This window comes from Podarcis tiliguerta (assembly GCF_965153285.1).
Source record: "Podarcis tiliguerta genome assembly, chromosome: 2".
In the NCBI taxonomy this organism is placed as follows: domain Eukaryota; kingdom Metazoa; phylum Chordata; class Lepidosauria; order Squamata; family Lacertidae; genus Podarcis; species Podarcis tiliguerta.
The window spans coordinates 4,436,461-4,452,664 of record NC_139535.1 but is presented as its reverse complement, the minus strand read 5'-3'; the positions used below and the strand labels follow the sequence as shown (position 1 = coordinate 4,452,664).

The window sequence follows — 16,204 nt, the reverse complement described above, 5'->3', positions numbered from 1 at the left end:
TTTTCCCGTGCTTTTTAGGCATGGACCCAGGGCATTTCTTCCTCTCCCTACTCCTTTCCCACAGAAAACCCACTCTAAATTGGAAAAGCAATGGGATAAGGCATGTGTCAATAAGCCCTTAGCTAAATCTACAAGATTCCACAGATGCAAATGGAGAAGGATATTTGAGGAAATTGTCAAAATTAAGGCAGAAGAATGGGATAAGTAATGAAAGCTAGTGCCATATGAGATGCAAATGAACAAATAGGCAAAAGGAAACATTAAAGAAACAAGAGGCAAAATACAAAAAAAAGTGCAGGACAAGGCAATGGAATGTCATCCTTTGAAACAAACTCTGTGAGTTCAGGCTAAGCAAACCTTAGACAAACCTGTAAAAGTAAGAGCAATTTACAGTAAAGGAAAAGCTTGAGACTTACATTCCTAATGTGGTCCTGCTTGGACTAGATGGCCCTTGTGGTCCCTTCCAATTCAACAATTCTGTGATTCACTAGTATTGTATCTAGGAAGGTAAAGGTAAAGTACCCCTGGATGGTTAAGTCTGTCAAAGGTAACTATGGGGTGCAGAACTCATCTCACTTTCAGGCCGAGGGAGCCAGTGTTTGGCCACAGCCAGCTTTCTGGGTCATGTGGCCAGCAGGACTAAACCACTTCTGGCACAACGGAACACCATTTCCATGCACCTTCCCACTGCAGCAGTACCTATTTTTCTACTTGCACTGGTATGCTTTTGAACTGTTAGGTTGGCAGAAGCTGGGACAGAGCAACGGAGCTCACTCCATCATGGGGATTCAAACCGTTGACCTTCAGATCAGAAATCCCAAGAGGGTTAGTGGTTTAGACCATGATGAAATACAGGGAATGCAGTATAAAAATGCAGAACCAACTAGAGGAGAAAAAACTGGGAGGAGAACCCAAATGAATTCTAATATAATAATAATAATATAATAATAATAATAATTCTAATATTTAAAAATGGAACATAGAAATAAGTCAGTAAATAGTTATGATTTTGCATTGTGCCATCATAAACACAAAATGAAATGTGTTGTTGTTGTCAAGCTATATTTATTCTCCAAAGATTGTACATTTATTTGGGATAAATCTGCACGCATTTCTCACTAAAGAAAAGTGAGCTGATGATATAAGGAGGAGGATTACAGTGTTTCTTCTACTACAAATACCTCAGCAATCTATTTAGACATCTGTAGGGTTTATAGCAACTAATTTTAGAGCTTAATTTTATATAGAAGAACTGATGGCTATTATAGGTCTAATGTGAGCTAAAAATGTTCATTGTAATTTTGTGTGAGTTCTTTTCCTTTTAACAAAATCTGTTCTTTCTTCTTAAATGTGACACTTTAATGAAGAAATAAGGATGAGATCATATACAATTAAATAAAACTGCTACAAGATACAAGTTCTAAAAGCGGTTAAAAAAATGCAATCAGGGCATAACATAAAGCAAACACAACCCATTCCAAAGACTCTGTCACCATTTTTTGAAAGCAAACAACTAAATATTGTGTGTTCGTAAACTCCCTGGAGTAAAGCTCCTTAGCCCCGTGAAATTGTGTCTTTTCTCTGTTTCCCATGTCAGAGAAAAGTTATAATTCAGGCAAGTACAAAGTACTGGATTTGGGAATTTGTTGTGGGTGACAACACTAATCTCTTCTGTTCTTTACTAGGTCAGTTATGGTTTTGTTTCTGATGCTCTTAATGACAAAACTCAGTTCCCTTTTATCTACCGAATGGTCCCCAAAGAAGAGCATCAGTATCTGGGGATAGTCCAACTGCTCCTGCACTTCAACTGGACTTGGATTGGCCTCGTTGCTCCAGACACCAACAATGGAGAGAGGTTCATGAGGACCTTGAAGCCCCTGCTAACCAGGAACACAATTTGTGCTGCCTTCTCTCTTAGCATCCCAGTACATAATCAGCAAATACTGGAGTATTCTAAAATATCTTTCATGTGGAAGAAAGTCAACGTATTAGTCTACTATGGAGAGATGCGCTACTTCTTTAATGTAATACGTATTTTGCAAAGGATAGCTGAAATGTATATAAGACCCATTGTGGGGAAAATCTGGATCACAACAGCTTTGTGGGACATCACCGGGAACTTGTCTTACAATATTCTTTCTCCCCTGCACATTCATGGGTTTTTCTCTTTCTTAACTCGTATTAAAAAAAGGGCAAATGATGACGATTTTGACACATTGCTCAATTCTATGATTCTGTTTGGGCATAAAACATTTCAATGTTCATATTCAAAGCACATATTGTCTGTGAAGGGAAGGAGAAGGTGCAGGGAAGATGACACTCTGGAGTCCCTGCCTGACAAAGTGATTGAGAAAATCCTGTCTCTGGATAGTTACAGTATTTACAACCTTGTCCTTGCTCTGGCAGGGGCCTTAAGGGCTGCCCTTTCCTCCAAATCCAATCAGATGGTGGCGAAGGGTAAAAAGAGGCTGAAATATCAAAGGATACAGTCTTGGCAGGTATTCCTGTTTTCCTCAAAGGCTAAACAGGCATCGGTGCTGTGAATTCCATTCAGACTTGACTTTAGTTTGCCTCCATTTACAGTGGTACTTCTGGTTAATAACTTAATTCGTTCTGGAGGTCCGTTCTTAACCTGAACCTGCCCTTAACCTGACGTACCACTTTAGCTAATGGGGCCTCCCGCTGCTGCTATGCTACCACCACGCGATTTCTGTTCGCATCCTGAAGAAAGTTCTTAACCCGAGGTACTATTTCTGGGTTAGCGGAGTCTGTAACCTGAAGCGTCTGTAACCCGAGGTACCAATGTACTCTACTGTTACCCACATCTTAAATTTGCTGCTGGGAAGACAATCTGCCTCCATTCTACCATCTGATTCTTTAGCAAGGCTTCATGCTATTACTAGCCAAGGAAACTAATACTTGCAGAATTCTTCCAAGCGTCCGGAATAAAGCTTATGTATCTCATGGCTTTAGTCTGTCCCAAAAGGCTGAAGCAGAAACAATGGGCCACAGATCCATTGTCCAAACACACACACAGTGTCAGTCTGTACAAAGATCTCCACCAATTAGGCTATGTTATCTAGATAATTTTATTCTTTTCTACATGTGCATGCTTTCTTTCCTGTTCTAGCTTCACCCTTTCCTGGGAAGCTCCCAGTTTTACAATACTTCCATGGAAGGAATCTATTTGGATGAGAATGGGCAGTTGACAGTCGAATCTGACGTTGTGAACTGGGTGCCATTTCCCAACAAATCCTTTGGTGCCGTGAAATTTGGGAGCATAAGCAGACAGGGATTCTCAGGCCCAAAATTCACCATTGGTCAAGAGGCTCTTGTGTGGTCCAGACTGTTCAACCAGGTTTGGAAAACCCATTCATTGCATTGTATTCCCTTTTAGAGATATGTTGAGCTCTGATACTCTGTTGGGAGAAACAATAATATAACTTATACCTATCCAAGTAATGGGCTAAAACTATTACAGCAGAGGAGATGAATGGAGGAAAGCCAAAATAAGAAACATGAAAATGGAAAAGCAGGTTAGAATATGACTGGGGCTTTTGCAGTCGTCAGGAAGCACGCCAGACTTCAGAATTGAGCACAACAGAGCTGCTCCAAATACATTTCTGTTTCAGGTTGTTTGTTTCTATGGATTTTGATATTTGTAAACAGTTTCCATGATTGCAGATTTGTACTGTGTTTACTAGACCTTTGTAATAATGGCAGACGGCTCTGACTCCTAAATCCAAGGGCAATACAGTTTCCATGTAATTCTTTCTTCTTGATTATCTCTTTCTGCCCCAATTGTGTCCCAAGGACTATGACCCTCTGTTTTGTGCCATGGATCAAAAAAAGCATCCACAACAAAGCCGTGTCTATTCCACACACACTGAGACTGTACACTGGCCCAGAAGTTACTTGCTAACAGTCTTTCATTGACTCTGTTCTCTCTTTTTGGTCAGACCCTTCCTCAGTCCAGGTGTACCAAGAGCTGTCACCCTGGAAATGCCAAAAAGGTTCAGGAAGGGGAACCAATTTGCTGCCATGCTTGTGCTCCATGTGCGGAAGGGATGATCTCCACTCAGGAAGGTAGGAGACTTCAGAGGAATGTGTAGCAAAAAGATCAATAAAATATGTCCTTCCTTGTTGATGAATATTCCGGAACAATCTTATTTTGAATTTAATAAAGTTTCAACAGTGATTTACTCAGTCTTAATAAAGCTTTCCAGGTACCACTGAGACAGCCTTGAGTATGTAAGAATTAGGCCGTGTTGCTGCATCTGGTAGGCTCCCTTGAACCAGTCAGTGTGGCAAAGTAACTAGGATGTTTGGTTTGTACTGGGAAGACCAGAATTCCAGTCCATGCTCCTCCAAGGTACTTTTTTCTGTAAATTACACCCAACGGACAACACCTGGTGTTGGGGTGAGATCAGATGTAGCTGCAATTAACAACTTGGAGCTTCTAGAACATTCCAAGCTCTTCCTTGGGAGGTGAATGAGGTGTTATCTGCAATAGGGAACTGCATGGAAAGGACGAACTTTGTGTTGATTAGCAGAAATAGCAAGTCCCATCACTGTTTCCATTTGTGGAAGTTGGCTGGATTCAAAATTGACTTGCTTTTTTTTGCTAGTCTGCAGTAAAATGTTCATGCAGATGCTCTTCTTTTTCCAGATGCAGACCACTGCACCAAATGTCCAGAAGATCAACACCCTAACAAGGACAGAGATCAATGCATCCCCAAGATTATCATCTTCCTGTCCTATGATGAATATCTGGGGACCCTCTTGGCTTCCACTGCCCTGTTTTTGTCCTTAATCACAGGCCTTGTTTTAGGAATATTCATTAAATATCTTGACACTCCCATAGTCAAAGCCAACAACAGGGACCTTTCCTACATCCTCCTTGTCTCCCTCCTCCTCTCCTTTTTGTCCTCCTTTCTGTTTATAGGCCGGCCAAGGAAAGTGACCTGCCTTCTCAGGCAGACAGCCTTTGGCATCATCTTCTCAGTTGCTGTCTCTTCTTTGTTGGCAAAAACTATAACCGTTGTGCTGGCCTTCCTGGCCACTAAGCCAGGAAACAGGGTGAGGAGATGGCTGGGTAAGAGTCTGGCTAATTCCATTGTCATCTCCTGTTCCAGTATCCAAATCCTCATCTGTGTCATCTGGCTGGGTACCTCTCCTCCATTCCCAGACTCTGACATGCACTCCCAGGCTGGAGAGGTCATCCTGCAATGCAATGAAGGATCTGCTGCCATGTTTTACACTGTCCTTGGCTACATGGGCTTCCTGGCTGCCATCTGCTTCACGGTGGCTTTCCTGGCCAGGAAGCTGCCTGGGGCCTTCAATGAAGCCAAGCTGATCACCTTCAGCATGCTGGTCTTCTGCAGTGTTTGGGTGTCCTTTGTGCCCACCTACCTGAGCACCAAGGGGAAATACATGGTGGCTGTGCAGATCTTCTCTATGTTGGCCTCCAGTGCTGGGCTTCTGGGCTGCATCTTCCTTCCCAAGTGCTACATTATTGTACTTAGGCCTAGTCTGAATACAAAGGAGCACCTGACTACAAAGACTTAACATGGCACCTGATTCCTTAACTATCTTTTTGGTTTTTGCAATTGATAGCTAGCATGGTAGCAATAAAGCCGGGATACATGACTTTGGGATGTAGTTCTTTAAAAGCTATTGTTTTGGCAATTAGAACACAAAATTATAATTTAAAATATATGCCATCCTTACAACTGATCATTTTTCACTTGTTAAACCTTATTTATGAATCCTTTTCTGAGGACTAATAGGAAATCCTTATAACAATTCAATAATAATGAATGCTATACTTTAAGAAAATAAAAATTTCTTAGTATTGCGAATTACTTACGCTTTGTTTTTTCCAAAAAGAATATATCCCATTGGTATATTGGTTATTTCCTGATATGTTTATCAAGAGAACCAACTTGCTATTGTTGCCATTGCATATTGTTTGAATGGTACAGGGTGAAAAACATTTATATAGCAATTGATGGACAATAGGCGCACAAGTCATGTCCTCAAATATTCTGGAAAATTTTACACCTAAATTAGTTTTCTTTTTCCCTCCTATAAAAACTATAAGAACTACGTAGGACACTCTCTGTTTAAAGTTTAAAGAACATTAAGTTTTAACCTGGAGAAGGATATATTATATAATAATCAAAAGACACTTTCAAAAATGTACAAACTATTTTTGAATTGGCAAAGAAAGGAGGAGGATATCAAAGAAATTACAGTTAAATTGGGAGGGACCTGGGACATACTATCAAACCCAATATTTGGAATGAATTATGGACTAAAAATGTAAAATTCACGGCTTGCTTCCTTATAAGGAAAAATCTTATGAAAATGTACTATAGATGGTACTTGACCCCTGTAAAACTAGCAAAAATAAATAAATCATAAAATAATAACAAGTGATGGAGATGTAAGGAACAGATAGGAATACTACCATATGTGGTGTTCTGCCTAGAAATACAAAGATTTTGTAATATGATTTTTGAAGAGATAAAGAAACTGATAAAAATTAAATTTAGCAAGAAACCGGAAGAATTTTTACTAGGAATTGTTTCAGATAATATTCCCCAAAACAAGACCAGGTTATTTACTTATGCAACATCAGTAGAAAGGGTTATAGAGGCAAAACACTGGAAAGCTAAAAATACACCCACTAAAGATGAATGGATAGTCAAATTGTGCAAGTACTTGGAGCTCACAAAGCTGACAGATGCAATAAGAGATAAACCTAAAAAGATGGTGAAGGAAGAATGGGAATGTTTAAATAATTATCTAGGAGATAAGCGTTCATCAATAAAGACCTGGTTATGTTTAGAATGCTACCGCATCATGTTCCCTGATACCAGGATGAGGCATTCCTTTGGGATGCAGGTAGAGAGAATTGATAAGAATAATGACCTGTTGTGACCTTGACGGAAGCGTACAATAGACGAGCCTTCTTGTGTTTTGCCTCATTCCTCCCTTTTCCCACCTCTCCCCCTTTTTTCTTCTTCTTTCTTCTTTCTCCTTCTTCTTCCCTTTTTCTTTCCCATAATGGCCACATACTTTGATATTTTTAGTAGTTTTTTAGCCTTTTCCATTATTATTATTATTATTATTATTAAGGATATTAATTTTTTTGTAATTTTGGTTGTTTATATTTTCCTGTTTTTGTTTAAAGCAAAATAAATGATTTGTATTTTGCTTTAAACAAATACAGATAAATATAAACAACCAAAATTTTAAAAAAGTTTTAACCTAGGTGGAACCTACACACATATAAAAACCAATCTGAAAATGCTTTTTAAAAAGCGTTCTTAAAAATACATTGAATTTTCCATAAGGTTCACCATCACCATCTAGTGTCACATTGTATATTGCATTTAAAACATTTTATTTGCTGCTGTATATCTGAGTCCCTAATGTACTTGCAATTGCAGATTAAATATACAATATATATATCATGTTATTCAATTTTGCAAAGAAGAGGTGTAACATGAGGCCATTTCTTTGGACCATTAACACACAGAGGATTAAAGTGAGAGAAAATGATGACTTTGTGCACCCAAGTCCACTCCCAGTCACCAGTCTAGCTGCCGCATTCTGGATTAGTTGAAGTTTCTGGGTCACCTTGAAATGTAGCCCCACATAGAGCGCATTGCAGTAGTCCAAGCTGGAGATAACCAGAGCATGCACCACTCTGGCGAGACGGTCCACAATTAAAAAATTACCTTGTGGGGTATAAAGTATTATTATTATTATTATTATTATTACCTCACCCAACTGACCGGACCCACTCTGGGAACTCCAAACAGAATTAAAAGCACAATAAACCATCAAACATTAAAAACTTCCCTAAGCAGGGCTGCTTTCAGATATCTTCTAAAAGTCAGATAGTTTTTTACTTCCTTGACATCTGATGGAAAGGCGTTCCACAGGGTGGGCGCCACTACCGAGAAGGCCCTCTGCCTCGTTTCCTGTGACCTCACTTCTTGCAGGGAGGGAACCACCAGAAGGCCCTCGGAGCTGGACTTCAGTGTCCGGGCAGAACAATGGAGGTGGAGATGCTTCTTCAGGTATACAGGACCGAGGCCATTTAGGGCTTTAAAGGTCAGCACCGACACTTTGAGTTGTACTTGGAAACGTACTGGGAGCCAATGTAGGTCTTTCAGGACTGGTGTTATATGGTTTTGGCAGCCACTCCCAGTCACCAGTCTAGCTGCCGCATTCTGGATTAGTTGTAGTTTCTGGGTCACCTTGAAATGTAGCCCCACGTAGAGCGCATTGCAGTAGTCCAAGCGGGAGATAACCAGAGCATGCACCACTCTGACAAGACGGTCCATGGGCTAGATTCTCTTGCAACACATTCTCTTGCCCTTCAGAAGAGAAGGACACCCCTTCCTTCTCTATCCCTTCCGCTTTGAGCTTCCTTATCTCCTGGAAACCTTGCCCTTGGTCTTCAGGATTGCCTGTTACCGACACTCCAATCTCTCAGTTGCTAGATCAAAACCATTTTAAATGTAATCACTCTATTTTGGGGTTGTTATTATATTTACTGCATTTGTCAGACATTTTTTCTCAGTGGAAAAAAAGAGTCTCAAAGCGACCTAACCAGATAAACTAAAACAGATAAAACCAGATAATTAAAAACACCTAAAATGCTCATCCGGCAACATCCATGCTTTTATCTTGTATTTATTTTGTTGTTGTTTAGTCGTTTAGTCGTGTCCGACTCTTCGTGACCCCATGGACCAGAGCACGCCAGGCACTCCTGTCTTCCACTGCCTCCCGCAGTTTGGTCAAACTCATGCTGGTAACTTCGAGAACACTGTCCAACCATCTCGTCCTCTGTCGTCCCCTTCTCCTTGTGCCCTCCATCTTTCCCAACATCAGGGTCTTTTCCAGGGAGTCTTCTCTTCTCATGAGGTGGCCAAAGTATTGGAGCCTCAGCTTCAGGATCTGTCCTTCCAGTGAGCACTCAGGGCTGATTTCCTTAAGAATGGATTGGTTTGTTCTTCTTGCAGTCCATGGGACTCTCAAGAGTCTCCTCCAGCACCATAATTCAAAAGCATCATTTCTTCGGCGATCAGCCTTCTTTATGGATCTTGTATTTATAGTTTGCTTTTATTTTTATTTTATCCCAGAATTGCCCTGAGATCTTTTGATGAGAGATGGCATATAAATCTAATTGAAAAATATAAAAAATAAAATTGGTTTAAAAAAATCCTACCCCACCTGATTAAAAGATGAGCAGCGCCATAGAAGGTTTGGGGGGAAAAAACACCTTTGGTGCCTGAAATACTTTCATCACATGATGAAAGGTTAGCTACTAGAGATAAAGCTATCAGATAATCAGGGCTGGATTTAGAAGAAGAGAGGCCCTGGGCTACTCCACTTGTGAGGCCCCTCCCCACCCCCCACCCTCACAGCTAAAAGAGTGTTATAAACAGAACTGAGTGAAGACAAGGATGCTGAAGGGTATTTAAAATTCTGCAATTCTCAATTTCTCCTCCAAAGGACGTAATATGTTATTGTTAAACACCATGGTGATTTTTAAAAATGCATAAAATTAACACTGAAAAACTTTTGCAGTAACTGAACTTCGTACACCTTTTGTGGAAGAAGAATTATTTTTTAGGAAAATGAAGTTGTAATGTTATTCTTTAAAAAAACACCACACCTTGAGTTTACAAATTATATTGCCTGGGAAATGTAAATAATATAATTATGATTACCTGACAGTGTGGCACTTTTCGAATATGTTGTCATTAAAAAGTCAGTTTTAAAATACGTATTAAGAAGTAACAACCATCAAATACAGTAAGGCTAAAATGTTCCTCCCCTAGCCTTCCTCATATGAAAATAATCCAAAACTTCATCAAAATTTGTTTGTCTAAGTTTGTCACTTTCAATGTACAGAAAGCTCAGTGCGGACAACCTCTCTTGAGACATTGTGGCCCTTATTTCATTTAGCATGCACGAGTTCACAATCATGTGCACAATCATATATACCCCTTTCCAGTTCCCTCCTCCTTTCTCCTCCCTCAGGAGTCCTGCCCCATGAGTTCCTCTGAGCATGAACAGAAAGCATGAGTTCCTCTGAGCATGAACAGAAAGCTGGGACTATTCCCAGGAAAGGGGGGGGGGCGGTGAGAAGCCAAGGGGTTTTCAGCATGTTCAGATATGTTGCAACTAGAATGAGATAAAATTCATTTCTCAGGCCTGCTATGAACATAGCCTATTCATTATCCTTTAAAAGTAACGTTTTGCCTTTTGCCCCAGCATCTTGTGAGAATAAGCAGAGAAAAGCTGTTTTGGATTTTTAGAAGACAAAATGAGTTTTGGACAGTTTTGAGGCCTGGTTGATTATTGAAGCCTGGGGTGATTTCACAGACAGGATTTGGGTATTCTGTCCCTTCAATACAATAAAAGATCAAACATTAAAACTTCCCCAAGCAGGGCTGCCTTCTGATGTCTTCTAAAAGTCAGATAGTTGTTTATTTCCTTGACATCTGGTGGGAGGGTGTTCCACAGGGCAGGCACCACTACCGAGAAAGCCCTCTGCCTGGTTCCCTGTAACCTCACTTCTCATAGTGAAGAAACCTCCTGAAGGCCCTCGGAGCTGGACCTCAGTGTCCAGACTGAATGATGGGGGTGGAGATACTCCTTCAGGTATACAGGACTGTGGCAGTGTAAGGCAGCTTCCTGCCTTCCTAAAAAATGTGTTCAACAGACAGGGGGCCACCACCGAGGAAGTCGGTTCTCATGTGGTTGTCTTCATCATCTCCCTCAAATGAGACACATACTGTAGGACCTCTGGTGTAGGCCACAAGGTCTGGGCTGGCACTGTCCTTTGTCTTAGTGACATAAGAACAAACGTATTTTAAAAGAAACAAAATAAAAAAAATTCCTTCCAGTAGCACCTTAGAGACCAACTAAGTTTGTTCTTGGTATGTGCTTTCGTGTGCATGCACAGGACATAAGAGCCTGCTCGATCAGGCCAGTGGTTAATCTATTCCGGCATCACAGCTGCCACTGAGATGCCTGGGGGAAACCCTGGAGCAAGGCCCAAGCACAAGACCCCCTCCTGCAGTTTCCAGCAACTGGTATTCACCATTGTTTGTTTAAAAAACTAGTCGTGTCCCAGGTCTGTCTCCATTCATAGGTAAAACATGTGCAGGTTCCTTGACAGGTGGAAATGGGAATCGAGAGAAACTTACGATACTAACAATGGTGCAGGTTAATTTTAGGCAGTGTGCTGGCTAACAATGAGTCCAGTTGCTGCTACACTGGGTAAATTTTCCTAGCAGGTGATGGGAATGTTTCCTCCAAGGATATTTTCAAATGTGGGGAATGAACCATTGTGAAACCCCTCCCAGCTGGCCTTCGGGCAACCTGGCACCCCAAGGAATATACGCTTTTTTGTTGCTGCTGCGCATTTGAGGGTGGGGACCCAGTCATTAAACTGGGATTTGTAATGTGCTCTCTTCCCCAGTCTTAGTCCAGTACTATAACCACTACACCAAACTGCCAGCTTTATGCAGCAGGCTCCTCTTTTCAGTGCCTGCTAGAAAATTTTTTGTTTAGGCTAGCCTACCCAGTATATAGGGACATGGGTGGTGCTGTGGGTTAAACCACAGAGCCTAGGGCTTGTCGATCAGAAGGTCGGCGGTTCGAATCCCCGCGATGGGGTGAACTCCCGTTGCTCAGTGCAAGTAGATAAATAGGTACCGCTCCGGCGGGAAGGTAAACAGCGTTTCCATGTGCTGCTCTGGTTTGCCAGAAGCGGCTTAGTCATGCTGGCCACATGACCCGGAAGCTGTACGCCGGCTCCCTTGGCCAATAAAGCGAGATGAGCGTAGCAACCCCAGAGTTGGCCATGACTGGACCTAATGGTCAGGGGTCCCTTTACCTTTACCCAGAACATCGTGGCAAAGGGGCTTGAATAACTCAGAGAAGCTATGAGCTATGCCGTGCAGGGCCACCCAAGACAGACAGGTCATAGCCGAGAGTTTAGACTAAATGTGATCCACCTGGAGAAGGAACTGACAACCCACTCCAGTATTTTGCCATGAAAACTCCATCGGCATAAAAAAGGAGAAGCTTTGAGAAGAAAGCGACTGTTTCCAAGGCACGCTCTGGGTCAAATAACGACGACCCAGAATATGTATGATGTTGATATGTCTTTTAAACTGTTCCCCCCTTGTTGTTGCTTATAATTAATTTATTAATGTTTTAAACAGCTGGTTTCAAGTGCTTTTACTGATAATTTCATTGTTTCCTTCTCTCTGTAGACACCTTTGATCTTGTTTACAATCCAGCGATATATATAAGATTTGTGAAATAAAGTTTCCTTCAATGCAGGAATCAGAACGTGATCCTTTGCAGCCGTTTCAACTCCGCAGTTCTATAATTCTGTGAGATATATATATATGGCACTGCATATATAAATTGCAATTACAGCTGAATTTCAGGGAAACACTTGAAGCATCTGTTGTGTTGAGCCATTTCCACTGCTTTTGTTTATTTGCTCATTGCAAACAGCTGAAAGTCTGTAAATGTTGATAATCAACTTGATTTTCAGTGGGTAGTTGAATAATTTCAATTGCTACTATAGATACATGCATATAGATTGCATAGGTTTTGCCAGCCTGGACTTCTTTCCTTTCCCCACCCCACGCCTTTTACATTTGCAAATGGAGCCCATCAAGCCAGGTAATTGCCCAGGTCAATTCCCCATTGTTAAGCAGATTAAGGTGAGGCTGGTGACCTACTTTTCTGCCCTCAAGACTTGTTGCCATCCAGACCCCCCAGGGGTCAAGTTAGTGATTAATTGGATTAGTTCAGTTTCACAGCTACACCCTCATAGCTTTTGCCAACCTGGGATGTCCTTTTAAGTTTAGTCAGGAGTGTGTCTGGATAGAACTGAAGAATCTTTCTACCCTCTGCAAGGCAGGGTGTGTTTGAAGTTTCAACACTCCAGGTGTTACAGGTCATAAGAACATTATTTTATTCTTCTTGTAAACCACCCTGTGAGGTTTTTGTGTCAAACAAGCAGTATAGAAATTTTGAGAAATGAATCATTTTGCCATTTCTGGGGCTTATAGACTGCCTTTCATACATCAGTGTAGAGGTATACAAATTCAAAATGAAATGAAATATTTCCTATTGGGAAATGATATATAATGAACTGATGAAAATATTGAAAATAACTTTTGTAAAAAAAACCCAGCTGCTTTCTTACTAGGTATTTTTGGCCAAGACAAAAGAAAAGAGGACTTTATTTATGTATGCCACTACAGCAGCAAGAATGTTGATTGCACAAAACTGGAAGACTGGAGAAATACCAATTAAAGAACCATGGCAAGAGAAGTTGATGAACTATGCAGAACTGGCAAAAACAACAGATAGATTAAGAGAAAAAGACAACAGAGACTATGAAAAAGAACGGGAACCATTTATATTATACTTGCAGAAACAAAGAAAGCCGATAGACTTGATGGCAGGATTTAAATAAACAACCACACTATTAGTGTTAGAAAACGTTCAGAAGATAGAGAAATATTATGGTGTATTTACTTTTACTTTTATGTTTTTAGGTTTGATGTTATGTTATTAACTTTTTATGTAAGGAGGTAGCAAAGTGGGTGAAAGGAGAAACAAACCAGAAGCGGAAGTTGGGGGAAACCTAGGAGGGGAGGGAGGAAGGAATGTAAAGAATTTGAGATGTATGTAATGAATGAAAAAGAAAAATGAATAAATTTTTTATATATAAAAAAAGACGTTTCAACATTCCAGGTGTTATTGGGCTACAGGTCATAAGAACATTATTTTATTCTTCTTGTAAACCACCCTGTGAGGTTTTTGTGTCAAACAAGCAGTATATAAATTTTGAGACATAAATCATTTTGCCATTTCTGGGGCTTATAGACTGCCTTTCATACATCAGTGTAGAGGTATACAAATTAAAAATGAAATGAAATATTTCCTTTTAGTTTTGTAAAGGAATGTTAACAGAGAATATTTATTCAACACACACATTAAATAAACAATGGCATTTTTCACTGGCCTGGCTGCATTTGGAAATATTTAATATAGAGGTCAATTTCATGTATTTGGGCATCTTAGAGGTCTTGTATTTATGCTTACTGTATCCATAATGCGAACTGATGGTGACATTCCATTATTCATGTATTAATAATAATAATAATAATAATAATTCTTTCTGGAATTTGCAATTATTTATTTTTCATGCAAATAAATCACCTTCCTGAGAAATTGTATGAACAGAGGCAATAAATATACAAACAAACGGATCAGAAGAACAAACACACATAAGAAGGTAGGAAGAACCATAGAATTGTAGAGTTGGAAGAGACCCCAGGGGGTCATCTAGTCCAACCCCCTGCAATGCAGGAATGCCTGCTAGATCAGGCCAGGGGCCCATCTAGTTTTCACGGTGGCAGCCCGCAACCAGGAACTAAGTTTGTTTGTCATTGGCATCCATCTAACTCGAAAGACAATGGAGTGTGCTTGCAGGGGTGAAGTCAAACGGCTGCAATAGCAGCACGGAAATCACCTCCCAAAGCAGCATCTGTGCACACGTGGGTTGATTTCGGCACTTCTGCGCATGTGCAAAGTGCAATTTAGCACTTCTGCGCATGTACAACCGCCGAAACCTGGAAGTAACCTGTTCCGGTACTTCCAGGTTTCGGTGGTCTGCAACCCGAAAAAAGGCAACCTGAAGCGGCTGTAACCCGAGGTATGACTATAATAACAATATGATTCTATGATTCTAAGGTTTGTCCACTGTGTGAGCTATTTTATGCTTAGTGACAGAGTCACTGTGCCTGAAGCTTCTGAATTAAACTTCAGCTTAGTTGATAGAGCTCCAGGCGTCAGCAAACTTTTTCAGCAGGGGGCCGGTCCACTGTCCCTCAGACCTTGTGGGGGGCCAGACTATATTTTGGAAAAAAATATGAATAAATTCCTATTCCCCACAAATAACCCAGAGATGCATTTTAAATAAAAGCACACATTCTACTCATGTAAAAACACGCTGATTCCCAGGCCGGATTTAGAAGGCGATGGGGCCTGATCCGGCCCCCGGGCCTTAGTTTGTCTACCCATGCTCTAGACTCTTAATCTCAGGGTTTGGGGTTCAAGCTCCATCTTGGGCAAAAGATTCCTGCATTGCAGCGGGTTGGACTAGATGACCCTCAGGGTCCCTTCCAACTCTGCAATTCTTAGCAAGAGCAGTTCAACAGTGGACTACCTCGGGAGGTTGTGGATTGCTTCCATGGAGGTTTACAAGCAGAGGCTGGATGGCCCTCTGTCATGGATGCTTCAGCTGTAACGGTAAAGGGACCCCTGACCGTTAGGTCCAGTCGTGACCGACTCTGGGGTTGCGGCACTCATCTCACTTTACTGGCTGAGGGAGCCGGCTTACAGCTTCTGGGTCATGTGGCCAGCATGACTAAGCCACTTCTGGTGAACCAGAGCAGCGCACGGAAACGCTGTTTACCTTCCCGCCGGAGCGGTACCTATTTATCTGCTTGCACTTTGACGTGCTTTCGATCTGCTAGGTTGGCAGGAGCAGGGACCGAGCAACGGGAGCTCACCCGTCATGGGGATTCAAACCGCCGACCTTCTGATCAACAAGCCCTAGGCTCTGTGGTTTAACCCACAGCGCCACCCATGTCCCTATATACTGGGTAGGCTAGCCTAAACAAAAATGTTTCTAGCAGGCACTGAAAAGAGGAGCCTGCTGCATATACCTGGCAGTTTGGTGTAGTGGTTATAGTACTGGACTAAGACTGGGGAAGAGAGCACACCACAAATCCCAGTTTAATGACTGGGTCCCCACCCTCAAATGCGCAGCAGCAGCAAAAAAGCGTATATTCCTTGGGGTGTCAGGTTGCCCGAAGGGGTTTCACAATGGTTCATTCCCCACATTTGAAAATATCCTTGGAGGAAACCTTCCCATCACCTGCTAGGAAAATTTACCCAGTGTAGCATCAACCAGATTCATTGTTAGCCAGCACACTGCCTAAAATTAACCTGCACCATTGTTAGTATGGTAAGTTTCTCTCGATTCCCATTTCCACCTGTCAAGGAACCTCCACATGTTTTACCTATGAATGGAGACAGACCTGGGATACAACTGGTTGTTTTAAACAAACAATAC

At 41.4% G+C, this 16,204-nt stretch overlaps 1 protein-coding gene across 1 annotated transcript; it reads left to right on the top strand.

The window, feature by feature from the left end:
• Window positions 1-3,518: 3,518 nt before the first annotated feature.
• LOC310672900 (vomeronasal type-2 receptor 26-like) lies at window positions 3,519-5,568 on the top strand (the record flags this gene model as incomplete). Its single annotated transcript, XM_083430553.1, has 3 exons — window positions 3,519-3,536; window positions 3,960-4,086; window positions 4,670-5,568. The coding sequence occupies 3 exons, from the start codon at window positions 3,519-3,521 to the stop codon at window positions 5,566-5,568; spliced, it is 1,044 nt and encodes a 347-aa protein (XP_083286679.1).
• Window positions 5,569-16,204: the final 10,636 nt, after the last annotated feature.